The following is a 16,236-nucleotide window of genomic DNA, read 5'->3' on the forward strand; positions in this document are numbered from 1 at the left end:
TACACATTAGATGGCTGTCAGCCGAATGATTGTTCAGCTGGCTGCTGTCTCTCCCGACCCCCATATACAGGATTGCCCAGCTCAGCCGAGCATGTCCGAGTTCTCTGTGAGAGCCACTGTCAGACGTCTCCGGCTTTAGCTCATCTCTGGAGAATTATAGGATCGGCTGCGGAAATTCCAACAGCAGGATCCCCCCCAGATCATCTGTTGTGTGTCAGATTCTGAATGCCACAATGCAAACTATATGGTCGGCTGACCCAGCCGACTTTTTGCTAGGTGTATGGGGGCCTTTAGGCATAGAGGAGTTGCAGCTTTACTTAACATTGACTCTTTCTTGTTGGGGAAAGCTGCATGAATAATTTGGAGGAAACAATTACCGTGTTGGGGACTTTTGAGCACAAGTTAAAACAGAGTAAAGGGAATCTATTGGAGAACCAAGGATTCCTGAAACATCTTCTGCTCACCTGCAGTATATCGACACGAGACTCTGTATTAGGGTAAAATAAAAGTGTTACCTTACACCATAACGTTTGTCATCCTAATGTGACAGGTCAATTGCAAGTTTTTCTTTTTATTAGGTTATTCTTTAAATCTGCTGCAAAACTCTCATCAACTGAAGCTATAAAAGCAGCATGTAGCATATGGGTGTCTCACCGCAGCAGATACTTCGTGAAGTGTGGCCACTTGTCCACGTTGAAGCTGAAGATTCACGTATAACCGATTAAGTAACTTGACGAGTATCCAGCGTGTTATTCTGGGAGAAAAGTATGGAGATATATTAGAGTGGACAACAATTTTCATAGTATTTGTTTTTTTAACAGTAATGCTGAGCGAATATTTCCTCCAAACTACGTGAACTGCAAGTGTTACTGCAATAAAATCATAATGCCGCTTTATCTTCTATCAATGTCAGAGCATAAGATATGATCAGTAACAGAGAAAAATAAGCCATATAGTCGTGAAGCAGGTGACGGGAGGAAACACCATGAACACCAATCACCATTATGTCACAAGTTACTTTTACAAGGCAACCTGCTCCGTGTCTGCCGGCCAGAGGGGCTTGGAAATAGGGGGGCCCGGATTTGATAAGTTCTGCCTTGAAAAAGCTGTGTCAATTCAATACAAAGGTAACAAAAGCTACTAGAACAAGGATGTTTAGGTCAGGTGTGTGTGCAGATCAAGCATTATCTTCTGCACCAAATTTGACAAACCATTTTTAATAAACCACACTTTAGGCATGAAGATACTGGCACGCTGATATAGGAAACAGACACAAAATTATAAGCAAGGCCTGCCAGCCCATAGAATAACATTCTGGAGACTCACAATTTTTACCAATTAGTCCTGACCTGGATGAATATGAACGAGCTGCATTGTTATTCTCTGGATTCATTAGAAGATACAATGAGGATGAAGAAAGGCAGCGTCCCATAATAATGAAACTTCTAATCCCTACAAACAGCTACATAGGTTCTACTTTGGGTTTTGAGGGCCATTAGGCACAACTGCGTGTCTGCCGTATTAGATGAAATATATCATTAAATATATTACGACTTCTCCGCTACCTTATGAGACTCGATGAAAGAGACTTTTGAATATGCGCCAAAATCCGTAGCACTTCCTTGTGGCCTTCACTACTTGGAGCACTTGCTGAATCTGGGGATTTATTATTACTTGCTTCTTCTTCCTTTAGGGCAGATTGGATCCTATAATGAGAGAGACATATGGAGGATTGCACATGGACAAGTTAGTTTATTCGGGTGAGATTCACATACAACATAAGGCTCTAGCGTCACGTTAAGCCCTATTTCTGGAGCTCCAGGCAGACACACCACATATACCCATAAGAGACTGTCCTTATGGCCAATATACATTGCTACTCCACTTTTAAAATGTATATAATGGTATATATTAAAAGAAAAAGTATACCATATTTTGGATTGCTATTCAACATTATGCCTTACACCTTGGGATAAGTTGCAGCCTTATAAAATAGGCTTTAACCCCTTCTTGGTGTAGGATGCAATAGTACTTCCTACATGTGGTGTGAATGTATGGAGCAGGCTCAGGAGCTGAGCCTGCACCATGTCTGATAGACACAGACATGTGTGTTATATAGCTGGCGGCATCTGTAGCAATAGAGACCACAGATGGTTCCAATCTCTGCTATTTAACCATTTACATGCTGTTGTCAATTACTTAAATGGCTGGGTTGGGGATAAGCATGCAGCGACTCTCATTCACCCCCCAAATGATGCAATAGTGAGGTGCTAATGGTTACAAACCAACTATTCTTCTTTGTTCAGAAATAACATATAAAAGGCCAAGAAATTATAATGAGACTACCTGGGATGTTTCCAAATCTTCTCGGACAACTCTGAAGAGAAGTCTTGATCTGCCAGCCTCTCCCATATAAAGACAACATGGCATAATCTTCTGACTAACCAGCCACGATACCTTCACACAGCGAAAGGATGAAGGAAAAAATTGTAGTGCTTGATGCAGGAGATTGTTATAAGTGTCCTAACAGAGCGCCTAAATGATATGTGTCTGCATAGCAATGGATCCTCATGCCGGTCCCTGAATGACAGAAGACGCGCCATATGCACATACGAAAATTATGGCTCTGCTGAACTTCCAGCAACATTAAAATGCAGAAATAGCTGCTCAGCTCCTGTAACTCTACACAGTACTATGTGACAGGAGTACTTACATTCAGGAGGACACATCATATACGGGTGGAACACATCCAGAAAGGATGGCCAGGATAGGAAAAGGTAAGTAAAAAAAGAACCCCCACCCCCCCGTAGAAAGAACTCATGTCTGTTCATGGCCTGTGTCTAATATTGCGGCTCATAGAATTACAAGTGTAAGGGACTAAAGAGCAATACGACAAACCGCCATGGACAGACACAGTGCTGCTCCTAGGATAAAGGCAAATCCTTGGGGCAAGATTCATTAAGACTGGTGTTGTGCTCACGAGTCTTAATGATGAGGGTGCTGGAGTAAGAGGTGCACACCACTTAATGAATCAGGCATATACAACCAAAAATGTTACTCCGAGTATCATTTCCGATGTAAGTTACCACACAACTTTTGAGGATTTTGTCAATGCCCCAACACGCCCCCCTGTCCTGCCTCCGCCCACTTTGGTGGAGTTGGCAGAAAATGATGTAAAAAAACGTCAAAAGTCACAAAAATGTGCAACATTCGAAGGTGTTTTAGGAAAGAAATCTGGAGAAAACTCCTTCATGAATCAGGCCCTTAGTTTCTAATCCTGGCCAATTCCTATAAATCCTTAAAGGTGTTATCCACTACTAAGACAACCCCTTCTCAGTCCCTAAGTTTCCCCACAGTTCAATAATAACATTTATACTCACCTCTGGTGCCAGCAGCATCGGCACTGGATCTCCAGGGGCTTGCGTGACATTGTTATGTCATGCAATCTCTGCAGCCGATAAGCCACCACTGCACTCTCCCCTCCTTCAGCTATAACCAACATCTGGAGGATGTGAGCTGCAGCTGCCCTCTCACTTTCTCTTGATGTCTAATTTATCTGAAGGAGGGGAGAGTGAAGCGGCCGCTGATTATTATTTCACGCAAACTCTGCAGTCAATGTCATGTGAGCCCTGGGAGAGCCAGTGCAGACACTGCTGGAACGGCGCCAGAAGTTGAGTATAGGTGTTATTATTTTACTTGGGGAAAATGTAGGAATTGAGAAGGGGTTGTCTGAGTAACGAACAATCCCTTTAAGGATCTATAGGAGTTTAGAAATAAGGGCTGGAGTGTCCTCATAAAACCAGACACATGCAAATAGATGGCACTGTGGTGGGTACTGGAAAGAAGAGGTTGGGATGCACCAGCGAATACCATGGTTCTTTACTGATCTGATAGTCCCCAATATTCCTGTAGATAAGACCTATGCCTAGGATAGGTCATCGATTCTAACGCCTGGAAAGCCATTATAAACAGTTCTACATGCAAAGGATATATCTAAGATTCTCCACAAACTAAGTATTAGCATATACTGCACCGGCTGTCCTCCTCCGTTATACTGATGGCATTACGAAATCCCATCTGTGTGTGTCTCTTATAGAAGAAGGTCTCCTGCAGGGAAAAGTAAAGCCGACGTCGGAAATTATTTAAAATAAATAAAAGTTCAGAAGTCCGATTCAGCACTTACCATACTTTTTGGATTACAAGACTGACAAGGTTGCCCTACAAATGGTCGATACTGCCCTTGGAAAGGATGTATTGTTTCTATCTTCAGCCCAAATCCAAAGGGACAGATTTGACTCTAAAAGGAATTGGAAAGAAGGATAAAAGGTGTTTCCAGACTTACTTTTTTTTTAATTTGGTTTATCCTTAGGAAAAGTCATCAATATCAGATTGGTGGTGTTCCAACACACGGCACCCCCACTAATCTGCTATATGTGGCTCAGATAAACAGTGCAAGGAGCAGGGCTCGCTTCGTACATTGTCTATTCATTGTTCCATGGCACTGCAGATCAGCTCCTATTCACTTCAATAGGAGCTGAGCTGTAGTCCCTAAAAATACTGTGAATGGAGCCAAACTCTTCGGATGAGTTGTCAATGTAATAAGCCGGGAAAACCCGATAAAGTTACTTGTGGCAGAATAACAATGTTTTCCTATAGCGTACAACTCCATCGTCGGAGCGAATGTGAAGGATATTTACTGAGGGGGGAAATCTCCTAAAATGACATTATCTGACAGGCTACATCAGCGCCAACATAGCAAGCTACGGTATAAAATATCTGCCAGCCTGGGTCCACTGACCGAGCCGAATAACCAGTTGAAATCTGATGCAAAGCAGGTTATTTCTGACAAAGCTGTGGATAAAGGAGGCTTTTTAAGTTTAGTACTTAAAAATCAGTACGTGTAAACTTACTCCTCAATCAGGGGCGTAAATATTTCTTAAAGAGGACCAGTCACTTGCTCAAAAAAATGTAAAATGTAAATACCTTGCATAATTCCCTGTGCTTCCCTGATTCAACCAATTTTTTTCCGGTTTGCTCTGAGTCTCTCCATTGCAGAGATATTCACATTTGTTTCTTCTGGAGCACAGTAGGTAAAATCTCAGCTTGCAGGGCAATTCTTTAGAGTCTTCTCAGGGAACATGTGCTTTCACCCCCAAACGCTGCCAATTACAGCTCAGCAGCGTCTGAGAACGCTAAATCAGCTGCCGTGCTGTGATTGTCAGTATCTTGGAGGGGGGGGAAGGAAGTGCATGTCCCCAGAGAAAACACTGAGGATATGCCTAGATGGACTATAAGCAGAGATTTCACATACTGCACTCCAAAAACAACAAATATGAATATCTCTGCAATTGTGCGATGCAGCGCAAAACGGAAAAGAATGACAGTATCAGGGGAGCGGGGGCATTTTTACAAAGTATTTGACTCCATTTTTTGAGCAAGTGACAGGTCTTCTTTAAGCCCCACCCATACACTTTCCATAGCTGTCAGCTGAATGATAGCCAACTATTCAGCCTGCAGCAATCTCTCCTATACACAGGCATGTTTGCTCTATCAAACATTGCCGTGTTCTCTGTGAGGGCCGTTGCCAGACTCCTCTAGCAGCTACTTATTTCTTAGAGAACAAAGGGATAGGCAGTTCGATATTGGTCATGCCAGATCCTAATCTTCACCTGTATCATCTGTCGGAAGAGAGTTGGGGGCCAAAATAGAAATTAGATTGTCAGATAAACATGTTGAAATAGGAGGATTCAGCCGACGTGGTCTAATGTGTATTAGGGGCTTTAGGGCCCCGTAGATAAGATATGATGGTCGTAAGCCCCTCTGTGCCATCAGTTGGGCTTCACTGTATATTGACATTTGTGACAGGGACCTGTACTAATGTCTAATGAGCAACTTTTTAACAAGACACTCACAATGGTCTTTCCATTAGCAGGCTGTGTCAATGCTTCTAAACTCATCTTACGATTACGACTTTTTCTGCAAATGCGCCCAAGTCAGTAATCCTATGAGAAAAAATGACAAACACAAAAATATCAGATCTATAATGTAAATCCAATTAAACAATGTCAGTATTTATATCGGTTTGAATGAATATCGGTTTGAATATCGGTAATAGCATAAAGAAAAATCATAAATAAAAATATTTAGTTTCCCAGCTGTCAGTTGACTTTGGTTTATAACTGCAGATCCATATATACAGTTGCAATTAAAATTACTCAAATCCCCCCCCCCCCCATTACAAAGTAGGATTATTAACAACATTTACAAACGTTCGGCTGTTTGCACTAAATAAATGAAATAAGTACAATTTACAGGGAGTCTGTCACCCACAAAATCAGTTACTTAAAGGGAAACTGGGAATCAGTTTTTTGCTGTTCATTCTGATGTAGGGCCAGACAGCCCAATTCTAGCAATGTGTCACTTATTAGGCTACATGTTGTAGTTTCAATACAATCAGTGTTTTATCAGAAGGAGATTGGACTAGGTCTCATGTGCAGACCAGTCAGGCTAATCTGTGTAGCCCCGCCCCCACTCCTGATTGGCAGCTTCTGACAATGTACAGTGCCAATCAGGGGTGTGGGCGGGGTTATACACAGCTCAGTATTCTACTCAAACGGCACCAAGCAACCAAGTGGTCCATCGCAGGAATCAGGCTCTCTGCCCCTACATCATGCTGCTCTGATATAACATAGAAAAAACTTGATGACAGATTCTCTTCAAACATTTATATATGGGACTTAGCCCCTATAAAAATCATACCAGTAACATACATTTTAATGGTGTAGCTGCAGAAAAATTCACTTTTAATCTGTATACCAATGAGAGCACTTCAGTGCACCCTTGATGTGGTCAATGTCTTGCTGCAAAGTTACACCCTCCTATTTGCATATCTTGCACCGTCCCTGAGCTAGATTGACAGCTCTCGCCTCCTCACAGCAAGCATGATCCCTAAACTCAAATCTGTTCCCACACTTACACACGGACACTAGAGAAGCCCTCTGAGCGTGCACTCAGTGTAAGTGCAGCTCACTCTAATCTCTGGCTACTCTTTGATTTTGCTCACACTTCCAGGTGTAGCTTGTGGCTAACACAATGGCAGGAGCCGGAGATCAAGTACGTCATGATCGGGAAGGTGTTCTCGCATTATTACGTACAGTTACGGCATGGTATTGATAGCTAAACTCGTGCTGCCTTACATCTCCCTCTCTCAACACTCCCGATTGTACCAATGGTTGGGCAGCCAGAGGTCAAAAATTGACCCGTGGGTCTGCCAGATATAGTTGCCTGTTAGACTCTGCAATAAGAAGGGTCTAACAGGCTTCCTGTCAATGTGACACTGATAGGTCCAATACCCTGCAATGCGCAAGTACTGCAGGGTATTACACCAGTGATCATTCTTTAAAATGTTCCAAATGTTCGAGTGCCATTAGGTAAAAAGAAGTTGAAAAAAATTATAAGAATATATATAAAAAAAAAAAAAACAAACCACAAAATAAAGAATGAAATCACAGAAAATGTTTCGCCAATTAAAACACATTTTATGCAAAAACAAAAGTAAAGTAAAAAAATGACAATATTTGGTATTGATGATCTATAAAACTGTGACATTATTTAGCCCCTAAAGTGAACATCATAAAAAAATAAAAACATAGCAAAAACAATGTTATTCATCGTACTGTTGCACAAAAGGTAGAATAAAACGCAATCAAAAAGTTATATGTAAATATTATATCACTGAAATGCCTCTGTCATTGGAAAAATAAATCATAGTTCTTCTCATGAAGCAAAAACACATTAATTTTAGCAAAATATGGTTTTGGAATGCAAAAGAATCAAGAAATAACAAATATAAAAAGCTGGTATCGCTGCGTTTGTACTGACCAGAATAATAAAGTCGTTTTATCACTTTTACTGCCCGGTAAACAGTGGGAAAAAAAAAATAAAAAACAGCACCATAGATTATAATGGGTACATTTTGTATCAGTGAAAAACACGGATAGAACACATAAGTGCAACACTGACATGTGAATGAGGCCTGAACAGCGTTAGGAAGGTGCCTGCCCCCGTACTGAAAGTGCAGCACCCAGGTCAAAATTAACTTTACTCCTTAAGGTAGTCTTTGACTTTGAGTCATACAGGCGTGACAGCGCAGCTACAGTCACCGCTCAGTATACTGTGAGTCCACACTGAGGGACTGTCAGCACACCCCGGCACTGTGATTGACAGCCGACTCTGCACTGATGTACTGCTGCTCTGGCTGTCAGTGAAAGTGCCGGGGCGTGCTGCTAGCAGCTGCTCTCAGAGGAGCAGTTAGTTATCGCTAACACCACTATGACTGAAAGCCGGAGGCTCCCAGAAGTAAAGTTAATTTTGACCCAGGTGCAACACTTTCAGCATAGCGGTCGGGCCCCTTACTAACACTATTAACCTGCAGATTATCCCTATACCTGCAAGTCAGTAGTATTACATGGCAGGTTCCCTTTAATCTCTTCCCGACCTTGGAAGTACTCAGCAAATCTCAGTCGGCATGTACTTACTGACCCTTGACCTACTGAGTACATCTTGGCTAAAATGCAGCCCCGTGACCGTTGTCACAGTGATCAAATTCATCTGCCGGCGCCATTACGGAGCAGGACACATGGCGTCGTTGTCCGGGGAGGGCGTCGCTGCCCCCACCCCCCCAACTACGATCACTATGATTGGCTATTCAATTCTGAACAGACAGCCAAGCGCAGCATTTCTCAAGTGTTTCAGGCAATCAGATTGTCCAGCCTAGGATTGGTGCTGTAACACCAGGCCTCACCTGAGCCAGTTCTGATTGGTGCAATCGACGATGACATTAATTGCACCAATCAGAGCGCACAGACGTGGTATGACCTGGCAGTGACCGCCCTATACTTCATTGTAGCTGCGGATTTGTACAGGGCAATCACTCTGTCCCTCTGTGCACCGTGCTGGGCCTTGTGGTGCCCCAGAAGCCTGTGTTATCACAATTGCTGCTGCCTGATCATCTCTGTTTCTGATCTTGCAAAGAAAGAAAGAAGAAGTTAGGGTTAGGCTATGTGCCCACGATGCAGAAATGCTCTGGATTTTTTCCTGAGCGTTTCTTCATCTCCCTGGCAGAAAAAACACATTCGGATTGTACATGCGGATTGTACATACGTTTTTCCTGCCAGGGACATGCGGATGAGAAGCGTTCTTCACTTGCATTTCCGCATGTGGGTTCACAAGCGCTTTCCAGGCGATTTTAGCATTACTTGGAAAGTGCTTGTCAACTTGGTCACACTATATAAATCCATGCAACCGGCATGGATTTATATAGTGTGACCGAAAGAATGTTAAAAAATAAATAATAAATATATACTTACCTTTATTCGATGCATCTTGGCTTGCCGGCAGCTCGCGGTACACTGAAAGGACCTGCCGACGTCAGCGGTCGCATGACCCGTCACATGACTAAATGACGTTTTGGCAGGTCCTTGAGTCCACCACAATCTGCCAGCAAGCCAGGACAAAGACACCGGGGGCCATCAGAAGGTAAGTATAATGTATATTTTTTATTTTATTATTTTTTTTTTTACAGGTTCTATGGTACCCGGGTCTGGAGGAGAGTCTCCTCTTCTCCAGACCCGGGTACCATCCGCACATTGAAACGCATGTAATCCGCATGTACAGATCCAGTGATGCGGATTACATGGGTTCCAATGCAAGTCAATGGCGGCGAAAACGCAGGGCTTCAGCAAAATAATTGGCAGTGCTGCGTTTTTTTCCGCAATGATAATCTGCAGCAGAAATTTCTGAAGCATGTGCACAGCACATGCGGATTATCATTGGGAAACATGGCAGGCCTTCTACCAAGCGTTTCTGCAGCGGAATTGCCGCTGCGGAAACGCTTAAAAAACACATCGTGGGCACACATCACTGATGGACCTCTGGCTGTTTTTTATCTTGTTTTTTTTGTGAGAAAAGACAGTAAAAAAAATAATTTAGATTAGTTGATAGGATTACATTTTTTTCTCTTCTAAATATTTTTTTTTTTACACCAAACACACATGACTGAATAAAATTTGGTTATTTTACCAGGGTTGTGGAGTCGGTAAGCCAAACCCCCGACTCCAACGACTCAATTTCCATGACACCGACTCCAACTCCCTCATACAGGGCTCATGATTAAGTGATAAATTTACTGCAGCAGATTCATCTCAGCTAAAAGTCTAGACCCTTAGATCAGGAATAGGACATTTCAGAACTTTCCCAAATTCTTATGAAAAAAATATTCCCCACTTTATTAGAATATTTTAGGAGTTGGAGTCGGTCCATTTTATACCGACTCCACCAAAATGTACACCGACCCAGACTCCACAGCCCTGTATTTTACACATGTGAAAAAATGTCATCCCGAACCTGGTATTCAGCAGAGGAGGCACATGCCTTCCTTGCCTCCAACACTGACAGTGAGGGAGAGGATCCCACCTTCCTTCATTTTTCAGACTCATCCTCGTCCTCAAGTGATACCAAACCGCCGTGTAGACGCCCCAGGACAGAAAATGAACCAGTGCCCACCATTACTGACCCCGTATGGACCTCACCCTCAGAAGACTATGAGCCACAGACTCCTGATTTTGTGGCGCAATTAGGAATCCAATTTGACACCATCGGCCTCACACAAATAGACTTTTCCAAAGTCTTTTTCTCTGAGGATTTTGTAAACCTCATGGTGGCCAAGACAAATCTGTATGCCCAGAAATTTTTGTCAAAAAACCGCACTTCATCATTTTCTTACTGGACCCCTGTAGACTCAGTATAAGGGCTCATACCCATATGGGTGAAAAAAATCGTTCCGATATCTGGACCGAAAAATTGGACGAGTGTCATGCGATTTTCATCAGAGGACAATGCGATTTTTCACACCTGACATTCGTATGACATCCGTATGCAATGCGTTTTTTTTCTCTGCAACTATTATTCTGCAATCATTTACAGGACCATTTACAGTGTTCTATGCTACAGAATTGTAATGTATCCGTAAAAATCGGATGGCATACAGATGGTCCGTATGCCGTCTGTTTTTTTTCTCGCACCCATTGACTTCCATTGGCGAGGCTCGTCCGATTTCAGTTGAGAAAAAAAAAAAAAAATTGCAGATGAGATGTACCCATTGAATAACATTGGTCAGAGTGCAATCCAATTTTTTATCGGATTGCACTTGTCCGTTTTTCTCACAGATGAGTATGTGCCCTATATGATGACGTTTTTTGGGGCTTGGTTCTTCACATGGGGATAATGAAGAAACAAGAAATTCGGCAATACTGGAGTGCTGATGTTTTGTATAACACTCCAGTGTTCCGAATGGTCATGACCCGGACACGTTTTGAAGCCATCCACAAATTCTTGCATTATAATGATAATGCACGGTGTCCTCCCCGAGATGACCACAACTTTGACTGACTTTTCAAAGTTCAGCCGGACAGTGAGAACTTCAGCAACAAGTTTGCTGAGGTGTACAACCCCCAAAGGGACATCTGCGTGGATGAGTCTTTAATGCATTTCAAAGGGAAGCTCTAATTCCAACAGTACCTGCCCAGTAAGACGGCCAGGTACAGAATTAAACTCTATAAGCTATGTGAGAATACCTCAGGGTACATCCAAGGTTTAGAGTTTATAAAGGGAAGGACACAACCGTATTCAACCGCCTGAATGCCCCCCTGTCCTGGGACTGAGTGGGAATATTGTGTGGGATTTGGTGCACCCACTGCTGGATCAAGGCTATCAACTCTACATAGATAACTTTTATACCAGCATACCACTCTTCAAATCCATCTCTGCACGAGGTACCGCAGCTTATGGTACTGTCTACAAAAATCAGAGAGGCCTCCCTAATATGCTAATTGGGCAGCTTCTCAGAAAGGGTGAGAGCTGTGCCCAATGTAGAGACCATTTGCTGATGGTCAAGTACAAGAGGGATGTCCTTTTCTTGACCACCATACATGGTGATGGCAGCACCCTCAGCACTGTAAAAGGTTCCTCTACACAGGTCACCAAAACACACTGTGTACTGGGGTACAACAAAAACAGGCGGGGGGATTGATCTCTCTGAGCAAGTCCTCTAGCCATGAGAAAGGCCAAGGTGTGATACAAGAAGCTGGCCGTGCACATCGTACAGATGGCGACGTACAACGCTTTCGTGCTATCACAATGTGCAGGCCAGACCGATACGCCGTACCTTCAGTTTAAGGAGGTAGTGGTTAAGACCCTGATATTTGGCAGTCAGGAAAACGTGAGCGCCAGTACTTCCGGAACTGAAGGTGCTCGTTTCGTACCAGGCCAACATTTTCATTGGTGAGGTTCCTCAAACTGCAAAGAGGAAGGTTGCAAAAAAGGTACCAAGTCTGTTACAAAAGGGGGATATGCAAGGACACCATTTGGCAATGTGACACGTGCCCTGACAAACCTGGCCTGTGTATAAAAGAATTCTTCAGACTGTACCACACATCCACGGACTACTAAATTCATTTCTGACTTACATAGCTCACGTGTGACAACCTGAAGTACACTACACAACTCATGTCCTGTCAACCTGATGCACTCCACACAACTCACATATGCCACTACATTATAAAATTCACATATCAAGACACACTAGATCAATTCCAGTATAGGGTCACTTGGGGGGAGTTTCTACTGTTTAGGCACACCAGGGGCTCTGCAAATGCGACATGACACCAGCAGACCATTAAATCAAAGTCTGCATTCCAAAACATCATTCCTTCCCTTCCGAGCCCTGATGTGCGTCCAAACAGTAGTTTTCCCCCACATATGGGATATCAGAGTACTCAGGAGAAATTGCACAACAACTTTTGAGGTCCATTTTCTCCTGTTACCCCTATGAAAATAAAAAATTGGTCGCTAAAACAATATTTTTGTGGAAAAAAATGTTTTATTTTCTTATTTATTTTCACGGCTCCATGTTATAAACTTCTGTGAAGCACTTTGGGGGTTCAAAGTGTTCACCACACACCTAGATAAGTTCCTTGAGGGGTCTAGTTTCCAAAATGGGGTCACTTGTGGGGGGGTTTCACTGTTTAGGCACATTAGGGGCTCCTCAAATGTGACATAGCGTCCTCTCTCAATTCCAGCCAATTTTTTTTTGTTGAAAAAAATCAAACGCTGCTCCTTACCTTCTGAGCCCTGGCATGCGCCCAAACAGTGGTTTTCCCCCGTATATGGGGTATTGGCGTACTCAGGAGAAATTGCACACCAACTTGTGGTGTTCAATTTCTTCTGTTACCCTTGTGAAAATAAAAAAAAAATTGGATCTAAAGGAAAATTTTTGTGAAGAAAGTTAAAATGTTATTTTTTTTCCTTTACATTACATTAATTCCTGTGAAGCACCTGAAGAGTGCAGTTTATAGAATGGCATTACTTTTGGGCATTTTCTGTCATATAGACCCTTCAGTCACTTCAAATGTGAGGTAGTCCCTAAAAAAATGGTTCTGTAAATTTTGCTGGAAAAATTAGAAATTGCTGGTCAACTTTTAACCCTTATAACTTCCTCACAAAAAAAAAAAAAATCTTTCAAAAATTGTGCTGATGTAAAGTAGACATGTGGGAAATGTTATTTATGAACTATTTGTGTGACATGACTCTCTGATTTAAGGGCATGAAAATTCAAAGTATGAAAATTGCTAAATTTTCACCAAATTTCTGTTTTTTTATCACAAATAAACGTAAGTCATATCGAAGAAATTTTACCACCATCATGAAGTACAATATGTCACGAAAAAACAATCTCAGAATCAGTGGGATCCGTTGAAGCGTTCCAGAGTTACTACCTCAAAATGACAGTGGTCAGAATTGTAAAAATTGGCCTGGTCATGAAGGTGCAAACAGGCTTTGGGGGTAGAGGGGTTAAATACTATGGCAATGATTAATCAAAGCAATTTTGCCAGGTTTCTGTCCTTGAAAAGTCTCAAAATTTTTGCGCAACTCGAAAGTTGTGCAAAACTTTAGCTACTTTTCTCCCAGCTCCACCAGAACGGGCGGAGATGGTGCAGGACCGGGGCGTGGTGACACAACTCGTCTCATTCGTGACACGCAATGGCGTTCTCTACATCAGAAACTTCCCTTCAGTCAGGAAGAGAAAAACTGCCGACCTTGATTGTCACCATGCCAGTGATGTCGGCTCCACGTGAGCGCTGCAGACAATCAGTTGCCACAGTCATCACACTTCATTTGCAAGTCCAGAAGAAGTTTCAGAACTGCGGCCTATTAGCAACCACTGATTGGCTGCAGCGCTCAAGTGGCATAACAATATCATGGGACAGCTGGCGCTGATGTAATGGAGGAGAGTATCTGCTTTATTTATTTGACACTGAGGAATACAATATTAAACCACTTCACGACCTATCCATAAGTCATAGGTCAAGTCTCTACACTCCATGCGGGCTGCATCTTTCCTGACACATCATGTCATGTGCCACTAACAGCCGCGGGTGGAATCGTGATCCACCAGCAGCTGTTAACATGTTAAATGCCGCTGTCAAACTCTGAAAGCGGCATTTAACATGATCATGATGGAAGAGCATCATGAGACCCGCCTGTCACATGATAGCCGATGGGTTGGCATGACAACCCAGTGTCTGCAGGAGACCCCTGTGGTTGTCATAGCAGATCTGCTATCAGCACTGCCCAGTGGTCGGCGTTCATAGCAGAGGTTCATTTTTGTTACACATAGCAGTGCTGAAGCCCTGCTATATGTAACACAATCGATCAGAAGATCGCAGCTTCTAGCCTCCTATGAAGACTGCTGAAGCATGTGTAAAGTAAAAAGAAAAGTTTTTGAAAATATAAAAAAAAAAAAAAAGTAAAAATATAAAAGTTCAAATGACCCCCTTTAGCCCCATTCAAAATAAAAAAATCAAATATACACATATTTGGTATCTCCATGTTCAGAATTACCCGATCTATCAATATATAAAAATAATTAATCCGATCGTTAAACGGCGTAACAAGAATAAAAAACAAAAATGCCAGAATTATGTTTTTTTGGTCGCCGCAACATTGCAATAAAATGCAATAACAGGCAATCAAAACATCGTATCTATCCCAAAATGTTATCAATAAAAATGCCAGCTTGGCGCACAAAACAATAAGCCCTCACCTGGTCCCAGATCCTGAAAAATGGAGATGCTATGGGTCTCGGAAAATGGCAACTTTTTTTTTTTTTTTACAAACTGTGGAATTTTTAAAAAAGAACCTATAGATGTTTGGTGTCTACTAACTCTTAATGACCTGGAGAATAATTATGGCAGGTCAGTATTAGCATCTACTGTACATGGTAAAAAAAAAAAAAAAACACACACACAACTGTGGAATTGCACTTTTTATACAGTTTTACCGCATTTGGATTTTTTCCCCATTTTCCAGTACACGATATGGTAAAACCAATGGTTTGGTTCAAAAGTACAACTCGTCCAGCAAAAAAAAAAAGCAAGAAGGGGAGCAAAAAATGAAAGCGCAAAAACCCAAGGTTGTAAAGGCGTTAAGATGAGGTTGTCCGGGTCGCTGACAACCCCTTTATGGCCATTTCTGGCCCGGACACTAAGGGGTTAACTAGGACCCACCCCTCCTATTATTTCTTGTGGTGGTCACCTCAGCAACAACTGTCATGTACAGAGCACCCTAATGTACTCCGCCTCCTCACAGAGGCAATGACACAGGTGAATCTGAGACCATGGACATGTGGTAAACCGTGCCTGACATAAACCGCGCTGTGTGCACCAGAGCTCCCACAAAAAAAAAAAAAAATTACGGAACTTCCCCTTAAAGTGGTCAAATACCCGCACCCAGCCATGAATAGTCGCACTGAAGTCTCAGTAAGCCAAAAACCAACCAAGTCCGTCACCATCTGTGCGACAATCATGGCGCCCGATTTACTCACCGCAGGCCGTTCAAACGTAAGAAGGGAAGGGGGTGACTGAAAAGTACGCATGCGCAGTGATCACCGCGACGCTCCCAGGAGGAGCCTGATGATGTCACCGCTAGACTTGCCACAAGCTTCCTGCGCTTCACTGCAACCGGCCGTAAAGAGAGCGGCGCTCTGACTGCGGCCCGGGACAGAACTACAACTCCCAGAACCAAGGGAGCGGACTGTGGTTGCAGGGCATGCTGGGACTTCTAGTTGTATGGTTGCTGCGCTTGCAGTCTGTGTTGTTTCACCCTTCGCTTTGGCGATGA

The 16,236-nt window shown here is 42.8% G+C and overlaps 1 protein-coding gene across 1 annotated transcript in view; it reads right to left on the bottom strand.

Annotated features, from left to right (window-relative positions):
- The window catches only part of GPAT2 (glycerol-3-phosphate acyltransferase 2, mitochondrial), a 134,327-nt gene extending 118,334 nt beyond the window's left edge, over window positions 1-15,993 (bottom strand). The window contains exons 1-7 of the mRNA XM_073653673.1: window positions 15,941-15,993; window positions 5,913-6,002; window positions 4,184-4,297; window positions 4,034-4,107; window positions 2,347-2,457; window positions 1,566-1,706; window positions 655-754 (exon numbers count right to left, since the gene is read on the bottom strand). Of these exons, the coding sequence (XP_073509774.1) occupies window positions 655-754; window positions 1,566-1,706; window positions 2,347-2,457; window positions 4,034-4,107; window positions 4,184-4,297; window positions 5,913-5,957 (585 nt within the window). The 5' untranslated portion in view covers window positions 5,958-6,002; window positions 15,941-15,993. The remainder of the gene's footprint in view (window positions 1-654; window positions 755-1,565; window positions 1,707-2,346; window positions 2,458-4,033; window positions 4,108-4,183; window positions 4,298-5,912; window positions 6,003-15,940) is intronic.
- Between the last annotated feature and the right edge of the window lie 243 nt (window positions 15,994-16,236).

This window comes from Phyllobates terribilis, unplaced genomic scaffold (assembly GCF_046119375.1).
Source record: "Phyllobates terribilis strain yellow unplaced genomic scaffold, ASM4611937v1 Scaffold_11__3_contigs__length_659146591, whole genome shotgun sequence".
In the NCBI taxonomy this organism is placed as follows: domain Eukaryota; kingdom Metazoa; phylum Chordata; class Amphibia; order Anura; family Dendrobatidae; genus Phyllobates; species Phyllobates terribilis.